Source organism: Neodiprion pinetum, chromosome 5 (genome assembly GCF_021155775.2).
Source record: "Neodiprion pinetum isolate iyNeoPine1 chromosome 5, iyNeoPine1.2, whole genome shotgun sequence".
Lineage (NCBI taxonomy): Eukaryota > Metazoa > Arthropoda > Insecta > Hymenoptera > Diprionidae > Neodiprion > Neodiprion pinetum.
The window spans coordinates 13,033,264-13,060,411 of record NC_060236.1 but is presented as its reverse complement, the minus strand read 5'-3'; the positions used below and the strand labels follow the sequence as shown (position 1 = coordinate 13,060,411).

The following is a 27,148-nucleotide window of genomic DNA, read 5'->3' as shown; positions in this document are numbered from 1 at the left end:
AGTGTAGGGGGGGAAAAATGGGTAGTAGTAGGAGTATACGTAAATGGGTACCTAAAAGAAAAGATAGGGGAATTGAAGGAGCGGGCAGAAGAGATGGAGGAAGGGGTAAAAGTGTTAGTGGGGGGTGATTTTAATGCCAGGACAGGGCAGGAGGGGGGAGAATGCTGGGGAGAAGGAGAGGAGGAGAGTAGGAGTAGGAAATCAAAGGACAGGATAATAAACTCGGAAGGTAGGCAGCTGGTGCAATTTTTAGAGGAGACAGGATGGACAATAATGAACGGGAACATAAAGGGGGATGAGGAGGGGGAATTCACGTATGTAGGAGGGGCAGGGGTGAAAGTGATAGACTACGCTATAGGAGACATCGAGGTGAGGGATAGGGTCAAAAGGATAGAGATTGGGGATAGGGTTGACTCGGATCATCACCCGGTAATAGTGTGGTTGAGGGGGGCAGTGGCTAGGACAAGGAAGGGAGAAAGAGTAGGGGGAACTAATAGAGGAGACTGGACGGAGGAGGGTAGGATGAGGTTTAGGACAGAAGTCAAATGGGAGGGGATAGGAGAAGTGGATGTAGGGAAAGAGATAGAGAAAAGAATAAGGGAGTTTAGACGAGCCTTAGATGAAGGAGGGAGGGGGAGGGAAGCGAAAAAGGGATGGTGGGACGAGGAATGTAGGCGAAAAAAAGCGGAAGTTAGGCAGAGTCTAAGGAAATGGAGAAAGGGGGAGGGGGAAGGGGACGCGTATAGAAAGGAAAGAAGGGAATATAATAGGCTATGCGAGGAGAGGAAAAAGAAAGAAAATGAGGGATTCATAAAAGAAGCAGCGGAAGCAAGGACAGAAAGCAAGGTATGGGAGATAGTTAATAGGGAAAGAAAGAAGTGGAAGAGGGTGAATGAAGAAATAGGAGATCAGGAGTGGAGGGAGTATTTCATGGGAGTATTAGGCGGGGTAGAAAGCAAGGTAACAGAAGGCGGGGAGTCGGTAAATAGGAAGGGGGACGGGGAAGGGGAGCTGCAGAGGGAAGAGATTAAAAAGGTGATAGGAAAGTTGAGGGATGGAAAGGCACCAGGAGGGGATGGAATAGTTAGCGAGGTATGGAGGTATGGGGGGAAAGAAATGGAGCAGTGGATATGGAAAACATGTAACAGAGTTTGGGTGGGGGAGGGCTGGCCAGAGGATTGGAGGGAGGGATTGATAGCGCCGATAGTTAAGAAGGGGGAGGGGAAAAGGGTAGAAGAGTATAGGGGAGTGACTTTGATGCCAACTCTATATAAGGTGTATGCGATGGCATTAGCGGATAGGTTAGAAAGAGAGGTAGAAGAAAAGGGCTTGATACCGCAAAACCAAACGGGTTTCAGAAAAGGTATGGGCACCATTGACAATATATATGTTCTTAATTATTCAATCAATAGGCAGGTGGGAAAGGATAAGGGAAAGATGGTGGCGTTTTTTGTGGACCTGAAAGCTGCTTTTGATTCAGTGAAAAGGAAGGTGCTGTGGGAGACTATGGAAAGGAGAGGGGTGAGGGAAGGGCTAAGGGTAAGAATAGAGGAAATTTACAAGGAAACAAAGAGTCGAGTAAGGAGCGGGGGTAAGCTAGAAGAGGCGTTTTGGACAGCGAGGGGGGTGAGGCAGGGATGTCCGCTCAGTCCGCATGTGTTCAACCTGCTGCTGGCGGACTTAGAAGAGGAAATGGGGAGAGGGAGAAGGGTTGGGGGGGTGGAGCTAGCCGGCGGCAGGGTATGCACGTTAGCTTATGCGGATGATATGGTGTTACTAGCGGAAAGTGAAGAGGAAATGGAGGTAATGATTAGGAAGTTAGAAAGGTATATGGATAGGAAAAGGCTGACGGTAAATGTAGGGAAATCAAAGATTATGAGATTTAGGAAAGGAGGCGGTAGAAGGAAAAACATAGATTGGAGATGGAGAGGGAAAAGGATAGAGGAGGTGAAAGAGTTCAGCTATTTAGGGTATAGAGTAAAGTGCAATGGGGGACAGGAAGCACAGGTGAAAGAGAGAGTACGGAAGGCAGGGGTAGTAATGAGGCAGGTATGGGGAATAGGAAAAAGAAGGTTTGGGAGGGATTGGGACAAAAGGATTTGGTTATTTGACAGGCTAGTATGGACGGTAATAGAGTATGCATCGGAGATATGGGGGTGGAGAGAGTGGAGGGCGGTCGAGGCGGTACAGGATAGATTTTTGAGATGGACATTAGGAGTGGATGGGAGAACACCGGGATATTTAGTAAGGGAGGAACTACAGAGGGAGAAACTAAGGATTAGGGCAGGGAGAAGGGCATGGAATTTTGAAAGGAAGCTGGAGAGAGGGGAGGGTAGCGAGTTAGCTAGGAGATGCTGGGAAGAGATAAGGGACAAGGCAGAAGCTGGGAGGCAGGGATCGAGGTGGGAAAGAGAAAGGGAAAGTTTCTGTGCGGAAAGGGGAGCAGACAGTAGAGAGGTAGTCGCGAGAAGGGAGAGGGGCGAGATGGAGTTTAGGGAAATACAGGAGAGAGAGAGGGAAGAACAGAGAAAAGAGAGGTGGGAGAAAATAAGGGAATCGAGGTACAACAGATGGTACAGGCTAGTGAAAGGAGAAGGGATACCAGGATATCTGGGAAAGGGATGTGGAGAAAGCAGGTGGATAAGGGTGGCAAGATTTAGGTTAGGAAGCGAGATGAAGGAGGCAAGGTACTGGGAAGAAGAGGAAAAGAGAAGGTGTAGGGTGTGCGGGGGGGAGGAGGAAACATGGGAGCACGTATGGGAAAGGTGCGTAGGCTGGGATAGTAGGGAGGAAAGCTGGCAGGAGGCGGTGCGGGAGATGTTAGGTGAGGAGGGGGGGGGGGGGGGGGGGGGGGAGAAGTCTGGATGAGAGAATCGGAAAGGATCAGGGATGTACAAGAGAATGAAAGAGTGAGAGATGAATGGGAAATGGAAGTCGATTAGGATAAGGACGAATTAGGGAATAGAATAAGGTAAAATAGGATAAGGTTGAGTAAAGATAAGGATAAAAAGTAAGAAAAGGATAAGAGGGAAAGTAAGGGAATGGCAAGGCAATGGCACAGGACACAGGCAATTAGAATTTAAGTAAGGATAAGGTAGGAAGTAAGAATTAGGGTAAGAATAGGTTAAGAAAACATGTAAAAAAAAAAAAAAAATATTGTAAAGGAAGAGGAAAAGGGAAGTCCTTGTAACCCCAAGGGGAACAATAAAGATTACATACATACATACATACATACTAAGAAAATAGTCATCGGTCTCGGTCTACGGCTCGACGATCAGTTTGAACCGGTCATCAAACTCGTCAACAACTCCTCCGGAGGCGTGCGTCTGACACCAGCGGCCTGGTCGCGACTCGCAGATGAGTTGGACAATATCTCCGAATACCTTGACATAGAAGGATACACCGATGCCCAATGGTATTTTAATCGGATTGAGCTTGGTGGCTGCAACGTCGAATTGTCAACAGCACACGGTGAGCGAGCCGTCAGATTTGAAATACCTACGGAATCCGACGTCACCGAATCAGAAGATAAGGAATCAGACTGCCCAGACTCGGCCACCCAGGATGAGAACTTTCAGTCACCCGCCAAACGCCAGAAAGTGTATCAACCCACCATTGTAATGCAGAAATTCACATTCAACGGACTTGAAGCTATATTTGTGTGTGTCGACGAACGGCTACGAAGGCTTCAGCGTTTAGCCCATTCAGTAAACGAGTGCAAGAAATCATACGTCGCATACATAGCCGAGAAAGTGAATCTGACGCAGCTCAAGGAACCGAGTCTTCATCGCATCAGGCAAATAGCGGAGAAGGAATACGGCGCTGTCCTAGAACACATCGCGTCGTCAGCGAATCCTGCCTTTGCCGAGAATTACCTCAGTATTGTTCTACTTGAAATTACCCGGCTGTTTCCATCATACCTCGCTGCTGAAATCAAGCAGGCCATCGAAACTGAGGACAAAGCCTTAGCCAGCCTCTGAACAAACTATTTCGACACTACCATCATTAAGCATCGGGATAACCTCCTGTCCGCTATTTCGCAATGAAGACCAAGGGCACCGTACAACTCGAAATTAATCAAGAGGAAATATCAGACGTATGTGTTACCCTGAGAATTTTTTCATGTGAAGAGACTCGGATCAACACGGCTACACCCCGCCAAGCGAACGCAGATGCTGTAGATGAACCATTGTACGTGCCCGAAGAACAGCCTTATCCATGGGTGGTACTGTCTATACTCGTAATTGCTATAATTATTATAAGTATAGTGGTGATGTGGGGCGCTGTAACTATAACAAATAAAAACATCCTGCTCCAACAACAAGCAAACAAATAGTAATAACCATGTACGTATTTGCACCTGTGTTAACCGAATAAACCTGCGAGGATGAGATTTGATTTTTCTACGCAATCCACCATTGTGTTCTGTTTCCTCACCCACCCACCCTGATCCTCGTACATCTAAGTATGCCTATAGTCTTGCATTAAGAAAGAGAGAGAGTGACCAGGTCTATATTTTCCAAGCGCACGTAAACCTTAGGATAAACACTGACGGCTGGGTAAAGTCAGTGACACGAACACCCGACACAGAGAGAGCAGGGATGGAGAAAGAACGAGAGCCGGGGTGGAGGACCTGTAACCCCAAACGTCCAAGCCGCAGAGCTCGCTTCGTGAACGGAGGTAGCGGGGCCAGATGGGTAAGTGGCCCCAGAATCGGCCGCACGGCCAGGGGCACCAGGGTAAGGGGATCGTCCCATGGTCAGGGTGCACAGGCCCAGAGGCCATCCCGTAGAGTCCGGAATCTGATTCGCGGTCAACGGTACCCGGGGTAAGGGGTCGTCACACGATATTCAGCACGTGGCGAGGGGGTCGCGGGCGAAGGGCTGACGAGCCGCGGAACTTCGAGGCGGAAAAACCGCTCCTTGGTAAGGGGTTGCCGGAGAGGGGTGGTCGTCCGGAGAAGCTTCTAGAATAAAATACCTCCTAGACGAGGGGCTGCGGGTGAAGGGGAAGGGGCCCAAAATTTGCTCCTTGGCGAGGGACGGCGGGGAAGGGGATGGCGTCCCAAAATTCGCTTCGCGGCGAGGGGTGGCGGGGGAAGGGGATGGCGTCCCAAAATTCGCTTCGTGGCGAGGGGTGGCCGGGGAAGGGGATGGCGTCCCAAAATTCGCTCCGCGGCCAGGGGCGGCGGGGGAAGGGGATGGCGTCCCAAAATTCGCTCCTCGGCGAGGGGCGGCGGGGGAAGGGGATGGCGTCCCAAAGTCACTCCTAAGCGAGGGGCGGCGGGGGAAGGGGATGGCGTCCCAAAATTCGCTCCTAGGCGAGGGGCGGCGGGGGAAGGGGATGGCGTCCCAAAATTCGCTCCGCGGCCAGGGGCGGCGGGGGAAGGGGATGGCGTCCCAAAATTCGCTCCTCGGCGAGGGGCGGCGGGGGAAGGGGATGGCGTCCCAAAGTCACTCCTAAGCGAGGGGCGGCGGGGGAAGGGGATGGCGTCCCAAAATTCGCTCCTAGGCGAGGGGCGGCGGGGGAAGGGGATGGCGTCCCAAAGTCACTCCTAGGCGAGGGGCGGCGGGGGAAGGGGATGGCGTCCCAAAGTCACTCCTAGGCGAGGGGCGGCGGGGGAAGGAGAAGGCGCCCCAAAGTCACTCCTAGGCGAGGGGCTGGCGCCGGAGAGGGGTGCGAGGGGGGTTTGTTGTGACGCCCCAAAGTGCCCCTATACTACTCACGTCTGATATTATTCCATGATTGTTTCCCTCAATCTTAACATTTTCCAACACACCTACTAGTTTATTTACAATTTTGTTGCGATTTTTTAAACCGATATCAGAACAAACCATTTCAACGTTTCCAAAATGCTTTTGTTTTAAACTCAACGGAATAATGGACATTGCGGCACCCGAATCAATTTCCATTTTAATATTACAATTGTTTATTTTCACATTCATTAATTGTGGCTCGACGTATTGCTTATTCGAAGCATATCCAGTCATATTACATATTCCAAAATTCTCCGTATTTGAACACAAACCGCTAATATCGCGCGACACACTATCGTCGTCACATTCTGTCTCAAATTCATCGCGAGTATTGACATAGCCTACGCGACTTTGTTTACTTTGTGTATACGAACGATTTTCTCTACATACCTTGTCTACGTGACCTGACTCACCGCATTTATTATATACCAAAGAGTCTCGAAACCAACATTTATTTCTTCTATGATTTAGCATACCGCAACTGAAGCATCTTTTATTGTTGTTTTGTCTCCGTTGTTCGGGTTGTCGATTCGGCCATCGTCGTCCTGACGATGGTCCACCTCGTCCACGTCCTCGCTGATAGTTCTGTTGCCCGTAGTCTTTATCTCTGTTTCGTTTTGGTGAGTTTTTTTTGTAGGTCTATCTTGTGTACTTCTTCTTGTACTCTTTCTGGTACTAATTTTAGAACACCTTTTTCTGCTTATTCAAAGGCTAATGCTTTTGTCAACGACATTTTTAATGTAGGTTTCTCTATCTTCAATAATTCAGCCTTTATGCCTTTGCTTCCTAATCCACAAACGAACTGATCTAATATTTGGTCGTCAGCTTGGCCATCAGGAAACTTGCAGTCGATGGCAAGTGTTTGAAGAACAGCAACATATTCACTTATTGATTCTTTTTCTGCCTGCACTCTTTGTTGAAATTCATTACGATTTACTAAATATGAGGCAAGAGGTTTGATATATTCTTTCACGACTTTTACAATAGCGTCAAATTCTTATTCTTCTGGCTTGTTTAGTTTACAAACTTTGGCTATGATTTCGTAAGTCTCTGCACTAACTTTCCTGAACATGATTGCTCACTGTTTCTTTTTATCGATTACGTCATTAGCCAGGAAATATTATTCTAGTCTGTCTATAAAATTCTCCCAACAGTCTTTTTTTATATCAGAATTCAAATTACCTGATATCTTCATTTTTCTCTCTGTTCCGACTCTGCTAGTTTCTGATTCTTCTTTGTTTAGTATATTTTCCCACGTTATGATTGTTTCTTCTTCCCCTTCATCGATCCTTGTCTTTACATATTCGCGTAACTCTCGACGAAGCTCGTTGACTATAGTTAGACTTTTTGTTCTAATGCCATTGGCTTGGCAAACTTCAATTGATATATCCTTACTTAAATTTTGGATCTAAGATGTGCCTATTGGCATTTGGTTTATTCCTCGTCGCCAGCTTTTCTATGTGCTCGGCATGTGAAAGGGTATCAAAGAATTAGAGAATATCAAGACGTGCGCCTTGTTACAAGGCGGAGGAGCAACTGTCTTTGTTCGACGCTGGTCATCTTGAGCTTACACATATATACTGTAACGCTAAATTCTGTTACCCTCAAATGAGGACTTACCGTTGACACTTTGGCGCGATTCTCCACTTATTCCAAATATTGAACTATAAAAAAATCAATTGCGTTGGGCGCCAGACGCGTTAGCGTCGATTTTCACTCAATAATACGAATCAATAAAAATAACACGAAACCGTACAAAAAATAACTAGAGAACCCGTTGTATGGCTGGCTATGCTCAGGTACATACACGAACTGGTAGAGTAGCGGTATTCAAGGCAGCTAACAATAATTACAGAATTTAGGAAAATAATGAAATGAAGAGTAAACTCAAGTCAGCGAAAAATGAACAGGTCAATCAGTCATATATTGTCGAGTAGGTTACAGGGTTGAGACAGGCAAGTGAAATGGTATTGACAGTGGTAGTTAATAAAGTAAGCAATAATTATTCAGAAACATTTCTGTAGAATAGAATTAAACAGTAGCTTTAAAACGAGAGACGGTAGTCGACAGAGAAAAATGAACGTAGGTTGGGAGAAGCGATATAATGCAAGAATTTACTTGAAACAACACGTCACTGGGCGACGTGATCTTACCCAAGTTGCAAATGACGCTACGAAAATTATTATTCTGTTAATTAAAGACGAGAGTGAGAACTTTATTGCAATCAGTAGAAAACAAAGTACCGATAGCTCGGTAGATAATACGACGAATTTACCGTAGATTATAACCAGTACGAAAGATTGACATTCATTAACAATTTACACAATCGGTAGCGTAAACGATCGACCAGATAATTTTCGGTAGAGTTATTCATAAACGATACAATCAATAATTTACAATAATTACGGATCTGAAGAATCAAACCATGAATTCCTAAACATAACTTTTGAGAGAATACAAAATACAAAATTATGAGAGAGTGAGAATTTCGGAGAGTTCACAAAATAAAGAAATACACTAAATACACCGCAGTACAAAAGAATCAAGAATAATACGCAGAAATTAAATTTTATGAGATACAGCGAAGAGAATAACAAGCAAAAATAATATAGGGTTGCCAATAGCAATATAAAAAGGTGCGGTAATATTTAGAGGCTGATTCTACGCTTGGTTATACTCCAAGGAACTCGATATACGATACAATAGGCACGAAATAAATAGAAAAAATGTAATGAGCAATAACAGAAATGAAATATAAGGCACACTACTATTACACAAAATTATGAAACGAAAGGTAAAGCCAATAGGGCTCAAAATATGATAGAGACTACAGAAGCAGACTAATAGAAATTCATAGATAACCAGGAAATTCATAAATGTAAAAGTATTAATTATTCGGCAGTTACGAGGTCGCTCAGACACGAAAATTATTAATTACTGAAATCATGTAGTCGCACACGCACGGCGGCTTACTGCAACTCTAATCCGTGGACCATGATTTACACAAAACTGGCATCGCACAATGCAACCAAAGTCGATAAATAAAATAAGAATAGGAATAGAAATTATGAGCAACTTCGTAACGATACAATACAAAGGCAAAAGCCTTACCTTATTAGATGATCTCAAGCACACAACACTGAGTTTAATTTAAATAGAACTTGAAGAAAACCAGGAGAAAACTAGAAATACGGCAGGAAATTTACGGAAACAAGGATGAAGCTAAAGTTAGTGCAACGATAGAGGGTGGGGAGAAACGGTAGATGAGGTAACGATAGAACGAGAGGAAAAGGATCCGTAGCTTGAAACGGGAGAATAATCGAGAGAATACGGATAACTCTGAGTTGTCGCTCAGCGGGTCAAGTGTAGAATAGACGGAGGTCGGAGTTCGGTTCGCTGATCTCGCCGTTGTCATGAGGTGATTCTTCTTCCCTTTGATTGGTTGGTTGACTCCCACCGCAAATAGGCCATCCCCCTGTGGCGAATATCGGTTACGGCGTGGTCATGCGTTTTCGAAGATGACCGCTAGATGTGGCGAAATGTGCTGCTCGCAATTTCGTCATTGACACTAACTCGTACGATTTAATAGCTGCTTCAGTTTACTGACCAGGTTGCCTATCATCGGGGACTTCTTTGACAGAGGCATACACAGGGTGCCTTTCGGTCAGTTACCGAGTGGGGAGTGCCGTCTCATTGTTTACTTCCACCGGCTTTTGTACAGGCAGTAGCCGGCTGCCTATACCCGAGGTCATGCAGTCAGTCGGTTGGCTAAATCGTGGACCATGAACCACAAAATTAGTCCTTGCCGACAGGAAGGCTGCGTCGATCCTAGGAACGATGGCTTTATCAATCTGGACGTAGTGGTTTGGGGTCGGTCCGGCACCAGGCCGGTAAGTCGGAACATGGTAGGCTACGGTCTGCCCTTCACGCCATCCCTACGGCATCCGATAAAGCAGGCGGCTGGTTCCTCCTTGAGGAGCGGTGCCCTCGACTGTTGGGAGGATTTTTATCTCCCTGTTCACCGGCAGTCGAGGCGATACGGAAGGTTCGGGTGGATGCTACCCCAGTAGCAAAAGAAGTGCACCAAGGTAGCCAGTATAGTCTGATTAGACCGTCGGTAGGCGAAGTCGTCGAGAGCTGGAAACGGTAGCTATCGGTCCCTCGGTGGTCGGGATCTTTGTCGTCCAAGTACCTTATTAGCGTGCGCCGAAGCGCGAAATACAGAATTTACAAAGAAAGAATTGGTTAAAAGTAGTTATTGCTAATTCTGTATCGAGTTCGGTTGGAGTACCCCGCTGAGGACGCGTTTCCTGAAGATAAATAACTGGTGTGTGCCTTTGTGACGGGCGACTCTAAAACGCCACGTTACAATACATATACATAGGTGGCGCTTGGACTACGCATACCGCTTACACACATACACTACGGATACAAAGCAAGATAAACCAAATGAAAGAAAACTATTACAGTTAAACTTGGATTATAGCATTGAAAATACGATGAACAACTGAAATTGTATTACGGATGCTTGCGAAACATTCTGCTTATCAATCTGTGTTATTATTATGCTCACTTGCCGGGCTGAACTTCAAAACTTCTACCATGACAGGCGTGGTAGATTGCCGCGATGCTCCAAGCGATACCTATTCCTAAGAAGACATTCACTGCATTGCTTCCAGTCACGTTGCCTACGCTTGCATCGGCGTATTTATCCTGGCAGGCAGCCACTTTGCTGGCAAAGGTATCTGAAATGATTATACAGTTGATCAGTCGAGCAAGTATCACTTGCGAACTTCATGTGATACCATTAACGAATTATGTAACAGAACAGTTTCTTTGAAGAATTGAACATAAGCCTTTATCGAAACCGCCCGGTCCGAGCTACGCAGTAATCGCTACGATAACCCGTTGCGAGGCGAAAAGCGATTTTAAGATTGTCGCGTCCGCGCACCCTTGGATTCAGAGAGACAGGGGGGCCTGCGAGCAGCTTTTGCCTTCTGCCGGGGGACAGGCAGTTGGTCAAAAATAACACGAAAACGACGTGCTCGTAAATCAGAGAGTCAAGTGCCTCGTCGGTTTAGAGTGGGATAGAGAGCAGCGTGTCAGCTAAGTTGAACAATTTGGACAGTTGAATAATTAGTGACAACATCTGCGGAGATTACTACCTACACTATATAACGTGAATAAACACCTATACTCTTCATATATACCGTTCTGCATCACGAGTTTTGATTGTTCCCTCTTGCTCTTCAGCACATCCCTTAAAACTATCAGTAGTATAGAGACGAGAGTTCTGGAACAGAAAATGGCGGCTTACTGACGAAGGAGCCCCGATTCTTGCCTTACCGACAGTCGGTATGTTACCCGTTAGGGGTAAGCCTTGCCTTCAATAGTGTTACGGACGGAAGCGTTATCATAGATGACGCCACCTTTATTTTTGCTCGATTTTACCGACAAACAGTTTGATAATGAGATTTTTGCGTTGTCAGATGAGCAGACAGTTGGATTGTTTTACCGTCGGATGAGCAGACATTTCAAATTTTTGCCTTCAGATGGCAGACATTTTACCGACGGAATCATCACCGATAAGAGCATTAACATAGATGGCACCAGTAGTCACTGTTTTACTGATCGGCTCTGTTGCACGCTCCATATCCACCGCAAGATGGTGTTACCTTCAACCTTCCCGCCAGGTGGTGTTACTGCACAAAAGTGTTGCCGCAGGTTTGTCGCATGTGCCCCCCCCCCCCCCCCCCGTTATTGGTCAATCGACGTTCTTTCAATCGACTCTGCATTGTTTCCCATGCTCGTCGCCAGATAGCTACTTTTTATCATGTAGTTGGGTGAAATAAAATGTTTCCAATAATAATGGTTGGATGCTTTGATTAGGCATGTTTTTTATTCATAAGCAATCACATCGTGTTTTCAGTTTCCACGTGGTAATGGTAATAGATTATCTTATTTTGAATTGAACGTCTAATTCCAAAATTGACTTACACTAATTTCTTTACCGTGCCACTAATCGGGCTGTAGTCGACAATACGATCGTGCTAGATAATGCAACAGACTGAAGTGTTTGTGGGAAATTCCATGCTTGCTCCAAATTTCAATCGAATATCCACCAGTCCGGTTTTCGACAATTCATTCTGTTTCGAGCAATCGATAACGATGAGGGGAGCTTGGGTTATAAATTCACGCTTTGACAGCAAAGGTTCAGCTTCTGTATTGTAGTAGGCTGTTTGAAACTGGACATACATGTCATAGAGAATGGCGTACTGATTATTGGGTATATCGAGATTCGAATTACCTTAGGAATAACACTGCGAGTTGAGGAAGAGTTTCACATCTCTGATTAGGCAATGATCAAATTCGCTGGCATTTTTTCTAGGGACCGTTTTTCCTTGAAGTTTGAAATTCAAGATCGACATATCTCGGCTTCTCCAACTGTGTTGATGTTTTGACCGCTAACACATATCTCGTCGTTGACAGGAGGATTGGATACACGTGCGTTTCCCAAGAACGGAAATTCCGAATCCGATGGCCGAATCCTTGACGATGTAGTCGAGCAGCTGGATTTTCGGTTTATCGGCCAGTTTAATGTAGAGCAGCAACCGGTCGATTTTTCTTTAGGGTTATTTTGAAGTTTTCCGTAGGCAGGGTCTGAATCAAAGCATTCAAATCGGCGTTGGAACGTGTGAGAGTCAACTCATGTTTAGCGTTGATGACGACTCGATGATAATCCTCGGCGAAGCCTAGCACATAATTCAACGGTAGAACAGAGTCGAAATTTCGAGAAGCATTGGTCAGTTCGGTATCACCACTCAACCAAGCGGTGTTCTCCAGACTAGAATGCTGATCTGGACTCAAGGATAAGTGACCTTTCATAATGCTGGCGATACCAACATTGTTATTTCGATCAATCTCCACACCGCTCAACTCGTAGCGACCTTCCTCAAACAAATGACAAACAACCATATTGATCAATTTCATAGTCGCCACCGCAGTTACACCATTATCCTTTATAATTTTTCCGTGAATGTGGTGAGAGCCTTCAATGGGCAGTAGACACAAGTCTTGACGTGGAACAACAATATGGATTTCATAGTTGTTCTGGAAGGTGGATGATGCAAACGGCTGATGAGCATGAATCTCAGAATGCGCAATCGATTCACCGAATGCCACGGGTTTTTGTACTCTCATTATTTTTTCCATGGTAACACGCATAGGATGCAGCGAACACGAATTCTTATTTTCCAAAATTTCCACGTAATCGAAGACCTAGGCTCTGGAGAAACCGAACCTTCAGAGGTGTCAGCCTTGTTGGCGATGCAAGCTTCGCCAGAGGTGCCGGACGACTGATGATTTTTGACCATGACGTCTCACTTTTATAACCTTCGCCCATCTTTTTCGTTTCGAACACGATTCCCATTATTTGAGAGATTTCACGTGTAAACGCACAGTTATCGTTTTTCCGCAAAAATTGATCAACTCGTCGTCTTGATCGACTATTCACAGCTGTAAATGATGTATCGACTGTCCGGCAATTGGTGGATAAATGACGTTGGCAGGCACTTCAACAATCTTGTATCCTGATGGAATGGTAGGGAAAAATTCATGAATCGTATGAGCCTGATGGTCGTTTATGTACGCCCCTATGGTTATGTTGCACTCAACGCGTAAAGTATTAACTTGCAGTGTGGCCACCGGTAATTCTGATTTATGAATAACGTCTCGTGCTAGCTCAACCGCTTTAAATCCGAATAATCGACTGATGGAATCTTTCGCTTTACAGTCTACAACTTAATTGCACGTGACTTCATTGTTCAGCTCGTTGTCGTTGAATCTCAGACTGAGGGTGATGTCGGAGGGTAGCTCCTTATGCAGAAAATTTCCATCATCCTCAATTTCATAGCTTCCCGTGGGGTATCATCATGACTTCCCTGCTGTTGCCCGCTCGTTCTGGGTAAAATTTATTACACGTGTCATGAAGATTGGATATTGAATTGAATGTCAAGAACTCGACAAGTTCGAGAACATAGTTTTTCTTCAGTGATAATTCGATTGGGGGGAAATATTGAGCCTTCAGTACGGAGGATGTGCCTGACATTGTCAACGTTAACGATTCCGAAAATAATAATGCTTGTTCATGTGACACTCATCTTTTTATAGCTGTCCGCTAAGAAAGTTGAAGCACAAGTGGCCGCAAATCACAGTAGTATATTCTTGATAGCTCTTATGATTGTATTTTACTCTATCAACACCGAGATATTTCATCAAATCTTTAGGTGGTTTCAAACCACCGAAACTATCGAAATACACAACGTGATCGCCATTTTTCTAATACGCAACCCAATGTGATCCTGGACCACTTTCATCATCAAGATTAATAATTGCAGATTCTCGAATTTTCGGCCCTTATTTCGGTAAATCATTCCACATGAAAACACCTCGGAAATTTGAAATTTCCATATTTTTAGCATATTCGCGAAAATCAATATCGGTGAGAGCTCGGTATGGAAGCTTTGTTTGTTTTTTGCCGATCGTGAATACAGACCGATGCCGCTGTGATAGGGACTCAGGTATAATCCCTTGCCTGGCGCAATCGCCTCCATTGTTGCATTGTGCTACTTGGTTAAGTTCAAGCGATGTTTGTTGGTGCTAGCTTCGTTGACCGCTTTAGCTATACCCGCGGCACCACCCACTAGAGCCCCAGTAGCGCTTAGACCGGCCAGAATTTGAATGAGGAGCCGTAGGATACCGCCAATTTTATCGAGCACAGGTATGACGCGAGTCACACGAACATTATTTTCATTCCCACACGCGGCCGCACGAGTACCCGCTAACGCCGACTCGACAGCTTTGTAACACGGTCGCATGGCGATCTTTTTAGCTGTGATGATGGATATAAGATTTACTGTCCCCTTCCGCTGTGGATTTCTTCTTTGCAGTCGCTCCAAATTTTGACCGCTTCACAGCTAAGTTCATTCTGAGTTTGCATTTAGCTTTCATGGTGTTGGTGACTCCCCAGGCTACAGCTTTTTCACCCACACTACTGTCCTTAGCCAAGATGCGATTCCACGCCTTCTCAGTGAGCACTTTGTTAACAAGATTTCTCGCTGCGATATCCTGATTCTTTCTGTATACAATATCGTGGTCTTTATATCCAGCGTCCAGCAGATTGATTCCCAGATCGCCATGTGCCAACCTCTTGGTCAATTTCATTCGGGGTTCGCAATACTGATGCGCCGGCACGTGCGATTCAACCGGGACATGATTGACCATTTTATTTAGCAAACCTCCACCGCGTCTCTTCCACGTCTTCATGGTCGAGCAACAACTAATGAGAGTTCCATAAAAGAATGAATTCATATGCTGTCATTATAGTTCTCGTTGTCATGTTAACCAAGAATTGTGAGATTTCAAGATCAGCCTGGTGAACTGGCGGTCGCGAATTTCGACAAAATGGTTCGGCGTGGAAAGAGGAAGATAGAAAACGACATGGAAAATTGATGCCAAATACCATGAGAGCAATTTTTTATGGACCATCCAATTGCGGTAAAACTAACGCTCTCCTCTCACTCATCACCTACGGCAATGGATTGCGATTCGAAAATGTCTACGTCTATTCGAAATCTCTCGTCCAGCCAACGTATCAGTTTTTGCAAAAGTTACTAGAACCCAAAAGCCATAGGTCACTTCCCGTTTGGCGAGAATGAGGAAGTTGTAAAACCGGAAGATGCGCACCCCAACTCTATTATGATTTTCGACGATGTGGCGTGTGAAAAGAAGGATAATATCAAAACATACCTCAGCATGGGCACGTATCGTAATGTCGATAGCTCTTATCTACGTCAAACGTATGGGCGTTTTCCAAAACACCTAGTGCGTGACAATGCAAACTTATTGGTGTTGTTTCGGCAGGATCAAATGAATCTGAAACGTATCTACAACGATCAAGTGAACACCGACATGACGTACCAGCAATTTAAAGATTTGTGCTCGGCATGCTGGAATGACGGTAGTTACAGTTTCACTGTAATTGACAAGGATAGCGAAATCAATTGAGAAAGATACAGGAAAGATTTGAACTGCTTTATAAGCATGAACCAACGCAAACTTGCACAGTTTCATTGCAGCAATCAAGTCGCCAACATGAAGAGTACCAAGATTCGTAAGCATAGCGATACATTGAGTGAAATATCGAAAGCATACGTCGGAAGTACAAGATAATCAAGTTGGACAAAGACACGGCTGAACAGGTTATGCGAGAGGTGTTCAAGCCTTTAGTAATGCCGTTGCAAGAATTAGTGGATACTTCGAAGCAGCAAGACAAGCAGCATATCAGACAAGAAATTAAAACGGAACCATCGGATGTTATAGTAAAAAAAAAAGAAAAAAAGGTGACGAGAGTACCAGGGATGACGATGAGGAAGATGAAGATATGGACGAAGGGAATTTTATGGATGCAAATGATAAAACACTGAGATTTTGTAAAATTTCTACTACAAGCACGCCAGTAAAGGAAACAACGGCTTCTGTAGCGCGATATTTGAAAATGTTAAGCACAAGCAAAAAGAGGGATTTTGATACTGAATACGGTGTTCGAAAGTTGACAAATGGTATCATGATCGGTGACACGCGAATCAATTTGATCGATAGTCCAATCAACGTAGGGGATAAAAGTTATGAGAGAATGCCAGGATTACTTGAATTATTGTTTAAAAAATCATCTGATTCATTTATTGTGAATGACGCAGCCAAGAATAATTACATAAAAATTGTAACGATAACAAATGCGCATCGGAAACGTTACTAAGCCGATGGAAGTCTTAGAGATGATTTAAAAAGTGCAAAGTATAGAAATTTCATTGCACAACACGTTGGCTCGCCGAAAAAATCAGGTAAAGGCTTACCCGACTATAAGATTGCGCGAAAGGAGGGGCAAGATGTCGATTACGTCTACTGGGATGATCCAAATGAAATTGTAGATCGTCTCCGGCTGCTTATGGCGTCACAGGCTGCAGGCAATACCAGCCATTCCAACGAAATAGTCTCCATTATTGAGGAGTTGCGAGAGGCTGGAATCGTTTATTAGCGGCGTGTAAACATGAAATCATCATTTGTTCAGTGACCGTCCAGTGATGAGCATAGACATATTCGGGCGACACTCGGAGCGTGGTGGGGGTAAAAAATTTATTCGAGGGCCTTCGGGTGTTGGATTCAAAACCACCAGCGACAATCAGTATGATTTGGACGGTAAACGATCATGTAACATAGCTGATCCGCAGCACTCCACCGACGCCGTTTCCCTAAAAGTTCTCAATACTGCTTTACAGTCTATGGCTGTGGATATTGTGGATACTCTTTAATCAAATTTTGAGAGTTTCGCGCATAATCACAACGAGGAGTTAAAACAGCTACGCATAAATAACAAAATCATTGAAAATACGTTAAATCGCATCAAACGTATTGGGAAGCAGGCAACACCAACGTTGTAACAGACCAGCAGGGAATTAGTATCGATTGAGGAACCAGAGTGGTTGGACAGCAATTCGAAAAATTTATAGGTGAAGAGTTGGGAACAATAAAGACTGCAATAGCTGCCGAACTTCACAGACAAGCTCGACGCAACTATCCGCGCCGATTCGTAGATGTACGCGGACTGGATGAGACCTGGCAAGCTGATCTCGTCGATATGACTGCATACAGCTCGTGCAACAAGGGATACAAATACCTACTAACAATCATCGATATATTTTCCAAGTACGCGTGGGCGGTGCCGATAAAGTCCAAGAGTGGGAAAGATGTTGCCGCTGCCATGAAATCTGTACTGATCCAGAGTCGTATACCTACACATCTGCACATTGATCGAGGCAAAGAATTTTACAACAGCGAATTCAAAGCCCTTGTGAAGCATCACAATATCAACATGTATTCGACATTTAGCAACTCAAAGGCGTCGATATGCGAACGTTTCGATCGAACATTGAAGAATAATATGTGGAAGCGGTTTACTCTCCAAGGATCGTACGAGTGGATTAATATTTTGGATGATTTAATGAAGTCCTACAACAACACCAAACATCGCACGATTTGGATGAAACCGGTGGATGTTAGCACGGAGAATGAAAAACAGCTGTATCGTAGCGTGTACAAGCCTCGGCAAATCAAACGAAGTGATCGAGCGCGGAAATTCAGTGTAGGCGATTGAGTTCGAATCAGCAAGTACAAAAATGTATTCGAAAAAGGCTATACACCCAATTGGACGACAGAAATATTCACCGTGAGTGAGGTGAAAAATACCAATTCACCCACCTACAAACTGACCGATTATCAAGATCATTCCATCGAGGGGGGCTTCTACGAGGAAGAGCTCGCGAAAGTGGAATATTCCGACGGCTACCTTGTGAAGGAAGTATTACGCAAACGGGGGAATCTGTTCTATATAAAGTGGTTGGGTTTTAATAGTTCGCACAATAGTTGGATAAATAAAACAGACATGTAACATAATTTGTACGTACTTTCCGAATTACAATAAAAGATTTTGAATATACAAATATTTCGACATTTTATCTCCTTTGTACGCACATGTGCCATACTCTGTACCATGAAAATAATAATAATAATAATAATAATAATAATAATGATGACGATGACGATGACGATGGCGATGGCGATAACGATGGCGATGGCGATGGCGATGGCGATGGCGATGGCGATGGCGATGGCGATGGCGATGGCGATGGCGATGGCGATGGCGATGACGATGACGATGATAATAATAATAATAATAATAATAGTAATATTAATACCTTCTCGCGTTCGAGCCCAAGAGGGTCTACGGAAGAGACGCGGACGTGACCCGACGGGACGCGGCAACGACGGAAAGAGACGCGACGATACAGACGTGGCAGGAACGGTGGACGGAAGAAACAACGGGAAACTGGACGAGACGACTTATTAAGGACCTGAGACCGTGGATCCAGAGGGGGTTTGGGGATGTGAATTTTTACGTCACCCAGCTTCTGACGGGCCACGGCTACTTCAGACGCTACCTACACAACCTGAACCGAGTACGGACGTCCAACTGTACGTACTGCGGACACGAACGAGACGACGCGGAACACACGTTTTTTGAATGTGACCGCTGGACAGAACTAAGACATAGACTGGAGACGGTCGTGGAAGGCATCACTCCCGACAACGTTGTCGGGGTGATGCTCCATAGTACAGAAAGGTGGCAACTTGTTGCCACCTACACAGAGACAATCTTACGACGTAAGAACGCGGACGGCTGCCTGACGTAACGCAACTGACGGACTGCCGGCACGGGACGGACGGACGGACAGACTGACGAGACACACACCGACAGAGCTCCCAGCTAGAAGTAATATCACCATAGTTCTTGGCTGGAAGCGTTGCACAGGAGGTGGCGGTTTAGTGGGTACCTGGAGTCCCACATCCGTGCTAGCCCGTATGACTGGCGCGAATCCGTAACTTGGATTCCGCAACTCCTCGGTAAAAAAAAAAAAAATAATAATAATAATAATAATAATTAATTTCTGAAAACTTTTTTTCATTTTCTGAGAACTTTTCTCGTGGTAAACGAATAAATGTGAATTATTGCTTGATATATTAATAATGAATAAATAAACAATTGTTGAGTATATAAATTCGCATTTTGAAACTTCAAATCCATTAAATATCGTATTGATCATGAAACGTTTCCGCCCGATGGTGGATCGTTCGAGGCGTCAAACATCAAATATTTACATCAATTCTATGTCTACAGTTTATCCTATAGCTATTGGGGGGGCTGGGACAAACCCCCAAGGTAAGGTGTCGGTCTGTCCAGGTATCAATTGCCGCTTGTCATCCTGCCAACTCAGAGCCAATTTTTTTTGTACGATCGTGCTTACTTCGTGTTTTTTGCTGCTTATCAAACACTGTAGAAGAGTCAACTCTCGGTAAGCCGTCAGACAGCGCTTATGATCATCAAACGTGATGCTACTTATCGATGAATTTCTTACACCCTTGGCACGCTTACTCACTTTCACGCCACTGTCATATTTTTCCCCATCCTCACCCATCGTAGTAAATGTGTACAGCTTTGCTCGCAGTCCCACAAACTCTGTCATAATTTTACCATTATTTTCATCCTTCATTAGTCCTAGTTGTTTTATGTTTTTAAGGGGAATACCATACACATCGTCGGGCGGATAGTCAGAGGTATCAAACATTGTATCTACATCACGTTTAATGATATCGTAGATATTAGGCACATTGAATTGATAAATAAGGCTGTCTGTGTCGGTATACATCAATTTAGCTTGTTTATTCGAAAAGTTGGTTTAAATATAATTATAGTGAAAATCGTAGAGAAAGATTTTTGACAGATCTAGAATTGATGCACCGACGTAAATAGGTTTGGCGAAGTGAACTTTGACACGATTCATTTCAATGATAACCATATCAGTGTCAAATACGGTGCAGCTGTGAAAGTTTGCTCGGGCAATAAGCGTTCTCGCACCACCTCTTCCCTCCCATTTTGTGACCAATTTGACATCCTTGTGATTTCGCACATTCTACATAGTCTTACCAAACACAGCGTTATTCATGAGTTTGTAAAAGTTTTTCTCAAATTCATTCCTAGACCGCTTACGCATGTCTGTATTGAGCGTGATGTAAGGCTCGAGCCATGGAGATTGTGCAAACTTTCAAATTCTATGCACTTTCGTTACTTTCAATCCTAAACTCAAATACTGTTTCAAATTTCTATAGTGCAATATATTGTTACAAAGGGTGAAATCACCCGTTTTGTCCCCTTTTAAATGATCTAGTAGTCATCATAGATAAAAGACGTTTATAAACCTCTCATGTCTTTAAAAAGAATAAGGTTGCTGCGTCAACCGACATTATTGTAAAAACAGTCAGTCTCTAGACTTTCAAAAGAGAGCTTGTGTCCAAATACATCTATTTTCTTTCTAAAATATTCCTTGTTCGTGAGACTTCTTTGGCTCGGCGTTCGCTTAAATCGCACAGAGAACTCTTTGATTCTCTCAGACCTTTCTTAATTTCCCCCCGTTGTTACATTGGTGTCAGAAGCGGGATCTCTTCTGTGCCATTTGAGTGGATTTCGAGTGTAAAGAAGTATACAAAACAATAATGCAACGAACTCCTACGTCGAGAGCATCACGCGCGGAGCGACGAGCTGCCGGACGCGTTTCGTCGTGCCAGCGTTCTCCTGAACCAGCGTTTCCTTCCATTTCTCGTCGTTCGGAAGCTGAGGTTCAGCCCCAGCCCCAACTAGCTCTCTTGGCAGAGCTCATCCAGGGAAACCAAGATTTGCTGATGCGTCAGATTCAGCAGCAACAACAACATCAACAACAGCAACAACAACATCAACAACTGCTACAACAGCAGCAACAAGAACAGCAGAATCTTCTGCACAAACTCCTCTCGCAACAGCGTCAACAACAAGAAATCGTGTCCCAGGCGTTGATCGGGATCCTGCAAGGTGTGCAGAAGCTTCAGGAGCGGCCGCAGGAATTCCCGATACGCCCAGTTCCATCCCCAGGTAGAAGGACTTCTCTTCCTTCAGTCCCGGTTCCGGCAAGGAGGACCTCCATTCATTCAATTCCGGATCAATCAAGGTCTGACGCTAATTATGGGGGAGGCGAAATTCCCCCTGTTGCTGAAAATTTTCCACCTGTTCATGTCTCGCGACAAGCTCAGGTTAGCTCTTTTTCGCGATGCCACGATGTTCCGTCACGTGATATTTCGGAAGTAGTTGAGCCTCCTGTCGCGTCGTCTCATCCTAGCGTAGATATTCAGTCAGAGTTCTTGGCCTTTTTAAAATCGCGCGGAACTGTCAATGTTCTCCCTCCGCAGACTCAGAGCTCGTTCGGACTGAATCAGGTCCCTGTACCTGCCGCGAGTATTGTAGAGTTGCCCTCGAAACAAACGAATTTGAAGCCCGGTTCGTATGACGGTTCGTCTGCTTGGAGTCTATACGAACGTCAGTTTAACATGATTAGTAAGGTTAATGGTTGGAATCCGTCCCAGAAAGCAGCTAATTTGACAGCGTCTTTGTCTGGTCCGGCTTTGGTAGTTCTTGGATCGCTTTCAGATTCGGATTCTGAAAATTTCGACAGCATTTGTGCGGCTCTTAAACTCCGGTTTGGCGAAGAACATCTTTCCAAACTTTATTTTACTCAGTTTGAAAATAGACGTCAAGGGCCCAAGGAAGATTTAGCCTCTCTCGGAAATGACATCGAACGTCGCGCTCGACATTCCCTTACTGATTGTGCAGAAAAGGCTAGAGATCAGATAGCTCGGGCGAAATTCATAAATGCGATTCGGAATCCGGAGCTTCGGTATCATCTGAGGCTCGCAGCTCCAACTTCTCTACATGAAGCAATTATTAAAGGCTTAGAATTAGAAGCCATAAACGAGGCGGATTTAGGTTCGCGTCAACTTCATCGATTGAGCCAAGCTGACCCTTCAGAAAATTCTTCGTCCCGTCCTTCAGACAATCAGCCTAGCTCATATTCTCTTCCAGGAAGGAAAAATAGTGGTTTCTCTCGTTACAATAGATCAAACTCCAATCGGCCTGTCTCAGAGTGCCAGTTTTGCGGCGTAAGAGAACATATCGCAAAGAATCGTTTCAAACTCGACCGTCAGTTGAAGACTGCGGAAGATTCGTGGCGCAAAAATGTCTCCAAGAGGGCTCCCTCTAATCCGGTTTGGGCAGCGCAACCTTCTGTTCCTCAGAATTCGGGAAACTAGCTACCGATGTTTTGAAAGGGCGAATATCATCGGTTTCTTCCAAGTTCCTAAGCCCTATTGCTTCACAGTTCGTGGTTAGAGGCCTGCGTCGTACCGGCCTATATGCTAAAGGTTCCGTTAACGGACTAAGTTGTTTGTGGGTGATAGATACTGGAGCCGAAATTTTCGTTGTTCGTCCTGACATGATTTCGTCTCTTGCTTCAATTATTCCTTCTGTGTCTATTCGCACTGCTACCGGAGCAACTACCCCTGTCGTAGGTAAGATGGTCGTACAGGTAACAGTAGCGGATTGTGTTCAATCCCCACATGAAGTTCTAGTAGCTGATATAGAAGATGAAGGCATTTTAGGCGTAGATTTTCTTTCCGCTCACAACTGCGTCATTTCTATCGGAGATTCGACTCTCTGTTCTGGTTACCGTAAAATCAACCTCGAAACGTCTAGATTTATTAACTCTTCTGAACAGAAAGAAACCCTCTCGTCTTTGCGCGTTTTAGAACATGTTTCAGACTCTTTAGTCGTTCCTTCTTATCTCACGGAACTCTTTACTAGGTCTTCTAAAGATTTAGATATCGCTCAGACTAATAGTCTCGTTTGCCTTTTTAACGATTTTAAAGAGACTTTTGCTAAAGACTCTGCCGACATCGGGAGATGTACCATAGCTAAGCATTCGATAGATGTAGGGAATAACGCTCCGATTAAACAGGCAGCTAGACGGCTTCCTTTAAATGGTCGCAGGGAAGTTGAAAAATTAGTAGAGGATATGAGAACAGCAGATGTTATTGAGCCGTCTTCTAGTCCGTGGGCTTCTCCCCTAAATTAGTAGAGGATATGAGAACAGCAGATGTTATTGAGCCGTCTTCTAGTCCGTGGGCTTCTCCCATTGTCTTGGTCAATAAAAAAGATGGTTCCAAGAGGTTTTGTATAGATTATAGGAAGTTGAACGAGATCACCAAGAAAGATGCATATCCGCTTCCTCAGATAGGAGATACCCTTGATTTAATTTCTGGTGCCCGTTGGTTCTCTGCGATTGATTTACAGAGTGGTTATTGGCAAGTTGAAATGAATCCGTTAGACAAAGCGAAAACAGCTTTTGTCGCTGGTTTAGGTGGACTTTAGCAATTTAAAGTTATGCCTTTTGGCCTTTGTAATGCACCAGCTACCTTTGAAAGAGCGATGGAATTCGCCCTTCAAGGTCTGACTGGCAAGATTTGTTTAGTTTATCTCGATGACATCATTGTGTTTGGTAAGACTTTTGATGAAGAATTGGAAAATCTTAAGCAGGTTTTTAGTCGTTCATTCCAAGCTGGTCTAAAAATGAGTCCCAAAAAATGTCATTTTATCAAAAAGGAAGTAACTTTTCTCGGACACGTCGTTTCAGCGGTAGGAGTTGAGACAGATCCTTCTAAAATAGGAAAGGTCTTGAATTGGCCTCGTCCCGATTCAAAAGCAAAGGTTCAAAGTTTCTTAGGACTTTGTACTTATTACAGACGTTTCGTTAAGGGCTTTGCTTCTATAGCGAGACCCCTCCATGCTCTTACACGAATTAAAGTTGTTTTTGATTGGACTTCCGAATGCGAAAGAGCCTTTGTTCTCCTCAAAAAATTATCAACTTCGTCACCGATATTAGCTTATCCCATCTCCGATTCTCAATTCATCGTAGATTCTGACGCTTCTCTCTGTGGTAAAGGTGGGGTTTTGTCTCAAATTCAGGATAATCAAGAGCGCGTTATTAGTTATTTCAGTCGGGTCTTGTCCAAACCGGAACGCAATTATTGTGTTACCCGTAGGGAATTATTAGCGATGGTAAAATCTATTTGCCATTTCCATCATTATCTTTATGGAAGGAAATTTTTGATTCGGACAGACAATGCTTCCTTAACTTGGCTTCTTTCGTTCAAATCACCTGAAGGCCAAGTAGCTCGATGGTTGGAGAGGTTAGGTCAATATGACTTCGAAATTAAACACCGTCCCAGAGTTCTGCATGGTAATGCTGATGCACTTTCTCGTCGTCCGTGCGGGGACGATTGCAAACAGTGCTCTCGTTTAAATAAACAGATAGATCCCTCGCTTAACGTTCGTCAAATTTCTCTCGTTGAAAATAAAGAAGACTGGATCATCGCCCAGGGGAAAGATTCAGATCTCCTTCTAGTTCGGAATTGGAAATCCACAGGAGTCAGGCCTCAGTGGGAAAAAATATCTTCTATAAGTCAGTCTTTGAAAATTTACTGGGCGCAGTGGGACTCCTTGTTTCTCCTCGATCAGTTGCTTTATAGGAAATGGGAATCACCTGACTCCAGGTCGGTAAGTTGGCAGCTTCTGGTTCCTAGAGAAAAGATAGCCGAGATTTTGTCAAGCTTTCATGATTCACCTGTCGGTGGCCATTTCGCTTCTAATAAGACTTCGGGTAGGATCAGAGAAAGGTATTTTTGGGCTCACTGCCGAGCTGACGTTGAAAATTGGTGCAGAACTTGCACGGTTTGTTTAGCCAAGAAGGGACGTATGAAAAAGGGAAGAGCTCTCTTCAAATATATAACGTAGGAGCTCCATTTGAAAGAGTCGCAATGGATATCCTAGGCCCTCTTCCTCTTTCTAGGTCAAGAAATCGCAATGCCCTGGTGATAGCAGATTATTTTACAAAGTGGTTAGAAGTAGTCCCAATTCCGAATCAAGAAGCTAGCACCGTTGCTCGAGCTTTTGTTCGAGAATTCGTCTGTCGTTACGGAGCTCCTCTTGAATTACACACAGATCAGGGTCGAAATTTTGAGTCGAATTTGATGAAGGAGTTCCTTCAAATTTGAGGGATTAGAAAAACTCGTATGACCGCTTTGCATCCATAGTCTAATGGAATGGTAGAAAGATTGAATAGGACGCTTCTTCGTTATCTTTCTTCTTTCGTTGATCAGGATCAGAAAGATTGGGATGAGTGGATTCCCTTATTTCTTTTATCGTATCGCTCTGCAATTCACGACACCACCGGTTTTTCTCCAGCTATGATGTTGACAGGTCGGGATCTTCGACTTTCGTCAGATTTAGAAAAGGGCGTCAATCCTTCCGTGGCTTCGTCCCGGGTGTATTTTAATTCCGTTTTCCGTCAAAAATTGGATGAGGTTCATGAATTTGCTAGGGAAAGAATTCGTATGGTCTCTGATAAGACTAAGGATCGTTATGATATTAGAGCTAGAAATTTAAAATTTGAAAAGGGAGATTTCGTTTGGTTATTTCAACCTCGTCGGCAACAAGGGCGTTGTCCCAAACTCCAAAGTAATTGGGAAGGTCCTTACTTTATCGTTGACCGAATTAACGACGTTGTTTTTAGAATTAGACGTTCCCCTCGTTCGAAATCCAAAGTCGTTCATCTGGATCGCTTAGCTCCTTATCAGTCAAGAGCATCGTTTCAGTAGCTCTCTGAAGGTTAGAAAGTTCGTTGACAGGTTAAGGTTAGTTCGATGTTGTTCGATTCGAGAAATTTGATTACATCGATTTCTTTGGCTTGAAGAGTGTTTCGGTTCTGCGCTTGAATGAAGTAGTGAGCGTTTGGTCGATCCTCTTTTATTTTTCTAACCCATATGTCAGTTTCTTTGAGTTTTATAGATTTTTCCCGACGAATCTGCCGTCTTTGGCTGTTCCCGATGTGACCTCCAGCTGTACTGTTTGTCCGGTCTTAGCCTGGGTTCTCCAGATATTCAGATAAGATCGTTCCTTTTCTTTTGAATACATATTTAATTTTTTTTATTCGTGTATTCTCCCAAATTCACTTAGTGAATTTGAATTGTTATACCACCACTCACATTTGTTCTCCAAACTCTAGGGTGTGCTGTTTTTTTGAAGGAGTCTTGGATTCAGTCACCCATTCCTTTTTCCTGTTTCCTGTGCCGGTTCTCGGAGGGAATCAGCCTTTACGTTGTCTAGGACTCAGAGTTTTCCCAATTATGGTTTCCCGCCTCGTCGTACTCATCTGTGTTTGATTCACCGGACTATTTTCCCTGAAGAGGAATGAATTTTCTTTTCGACGACGATCCGGATGATTTTGATGTCTTCAAATTCATGAAGAACTCACTAACTCACCCTTAACACTTACCTTCATAAAACAAGGCACACAAATTTTGAATTCAATTGAACGCTCAACTATCTGCTCAAGGTTTTCTGTGGTTTACCTTGAGACTGTGGGCAAATGCCAGATAGTAAAAAGGGAGTCTTTTAATTTTTAGAGCCACAGCTCCAATTCACCTTCGAGCACTGACTGCTAGATCACATTTTTTGTAATTGTTTATCTTTTCCGAGTCGGGTCGACTCTTTTCCTCGAGGGGAAGTATTGTTACAAAGGGTGAAATCACCCGTTTTGTCCCCTTTTAAATGATCTAGTAGTCATCATAGATAAAAGACGTTTATAAACCTCTCATGTCTTTAAAAAGAATAAGGTTGCTGCGTCAACCGACATTATTGTAAAAACAGTCAGTCTCTAGACTTTAAAAAGAGAGCTTGTGTCCAAATACATCTATTTTCTTCCTAAAATATTCCTTGTTCGTGAGACTTCTTTGGCTCGGCGTTCGCTCAAATCGCACAGAGAACTCTTTGATTCATTTGGACCTTTCTTGATTTCCCC

The 27,148-nt window shown here is 44.2% G+C and overlaps 1 protein-coding gene across 3 annotated transcripts in view; it reads right to left on the bottom strand.

Moving 5' to 3' along the window:
- The window catches only part of Calx (sodium/calcium exchanger 3), a 1,242,927-nt gene that overhangs the window by 178,401 nt on the left and 1,037,378 nt on the right, over nucleotides 1–27,148 (bottom strand). For 2 of the 3 annotated variants that reach the window (XM_046628885.2, XM_046628886.2), the window contains one exon: nucleotides 10,330–10,501. In XM_046628885.2, the coding sequence (XP_046484841.1) occupies nucleotides 10,330–10,501 (172 nt within the window). Of the gene's footprint in view, nucleotides 1–10,329; nucleotides 10,502–27,148 lie in introns of those variants that run through there. The other variant, XM_046628892.2, reaches the window with a different exon arrangement.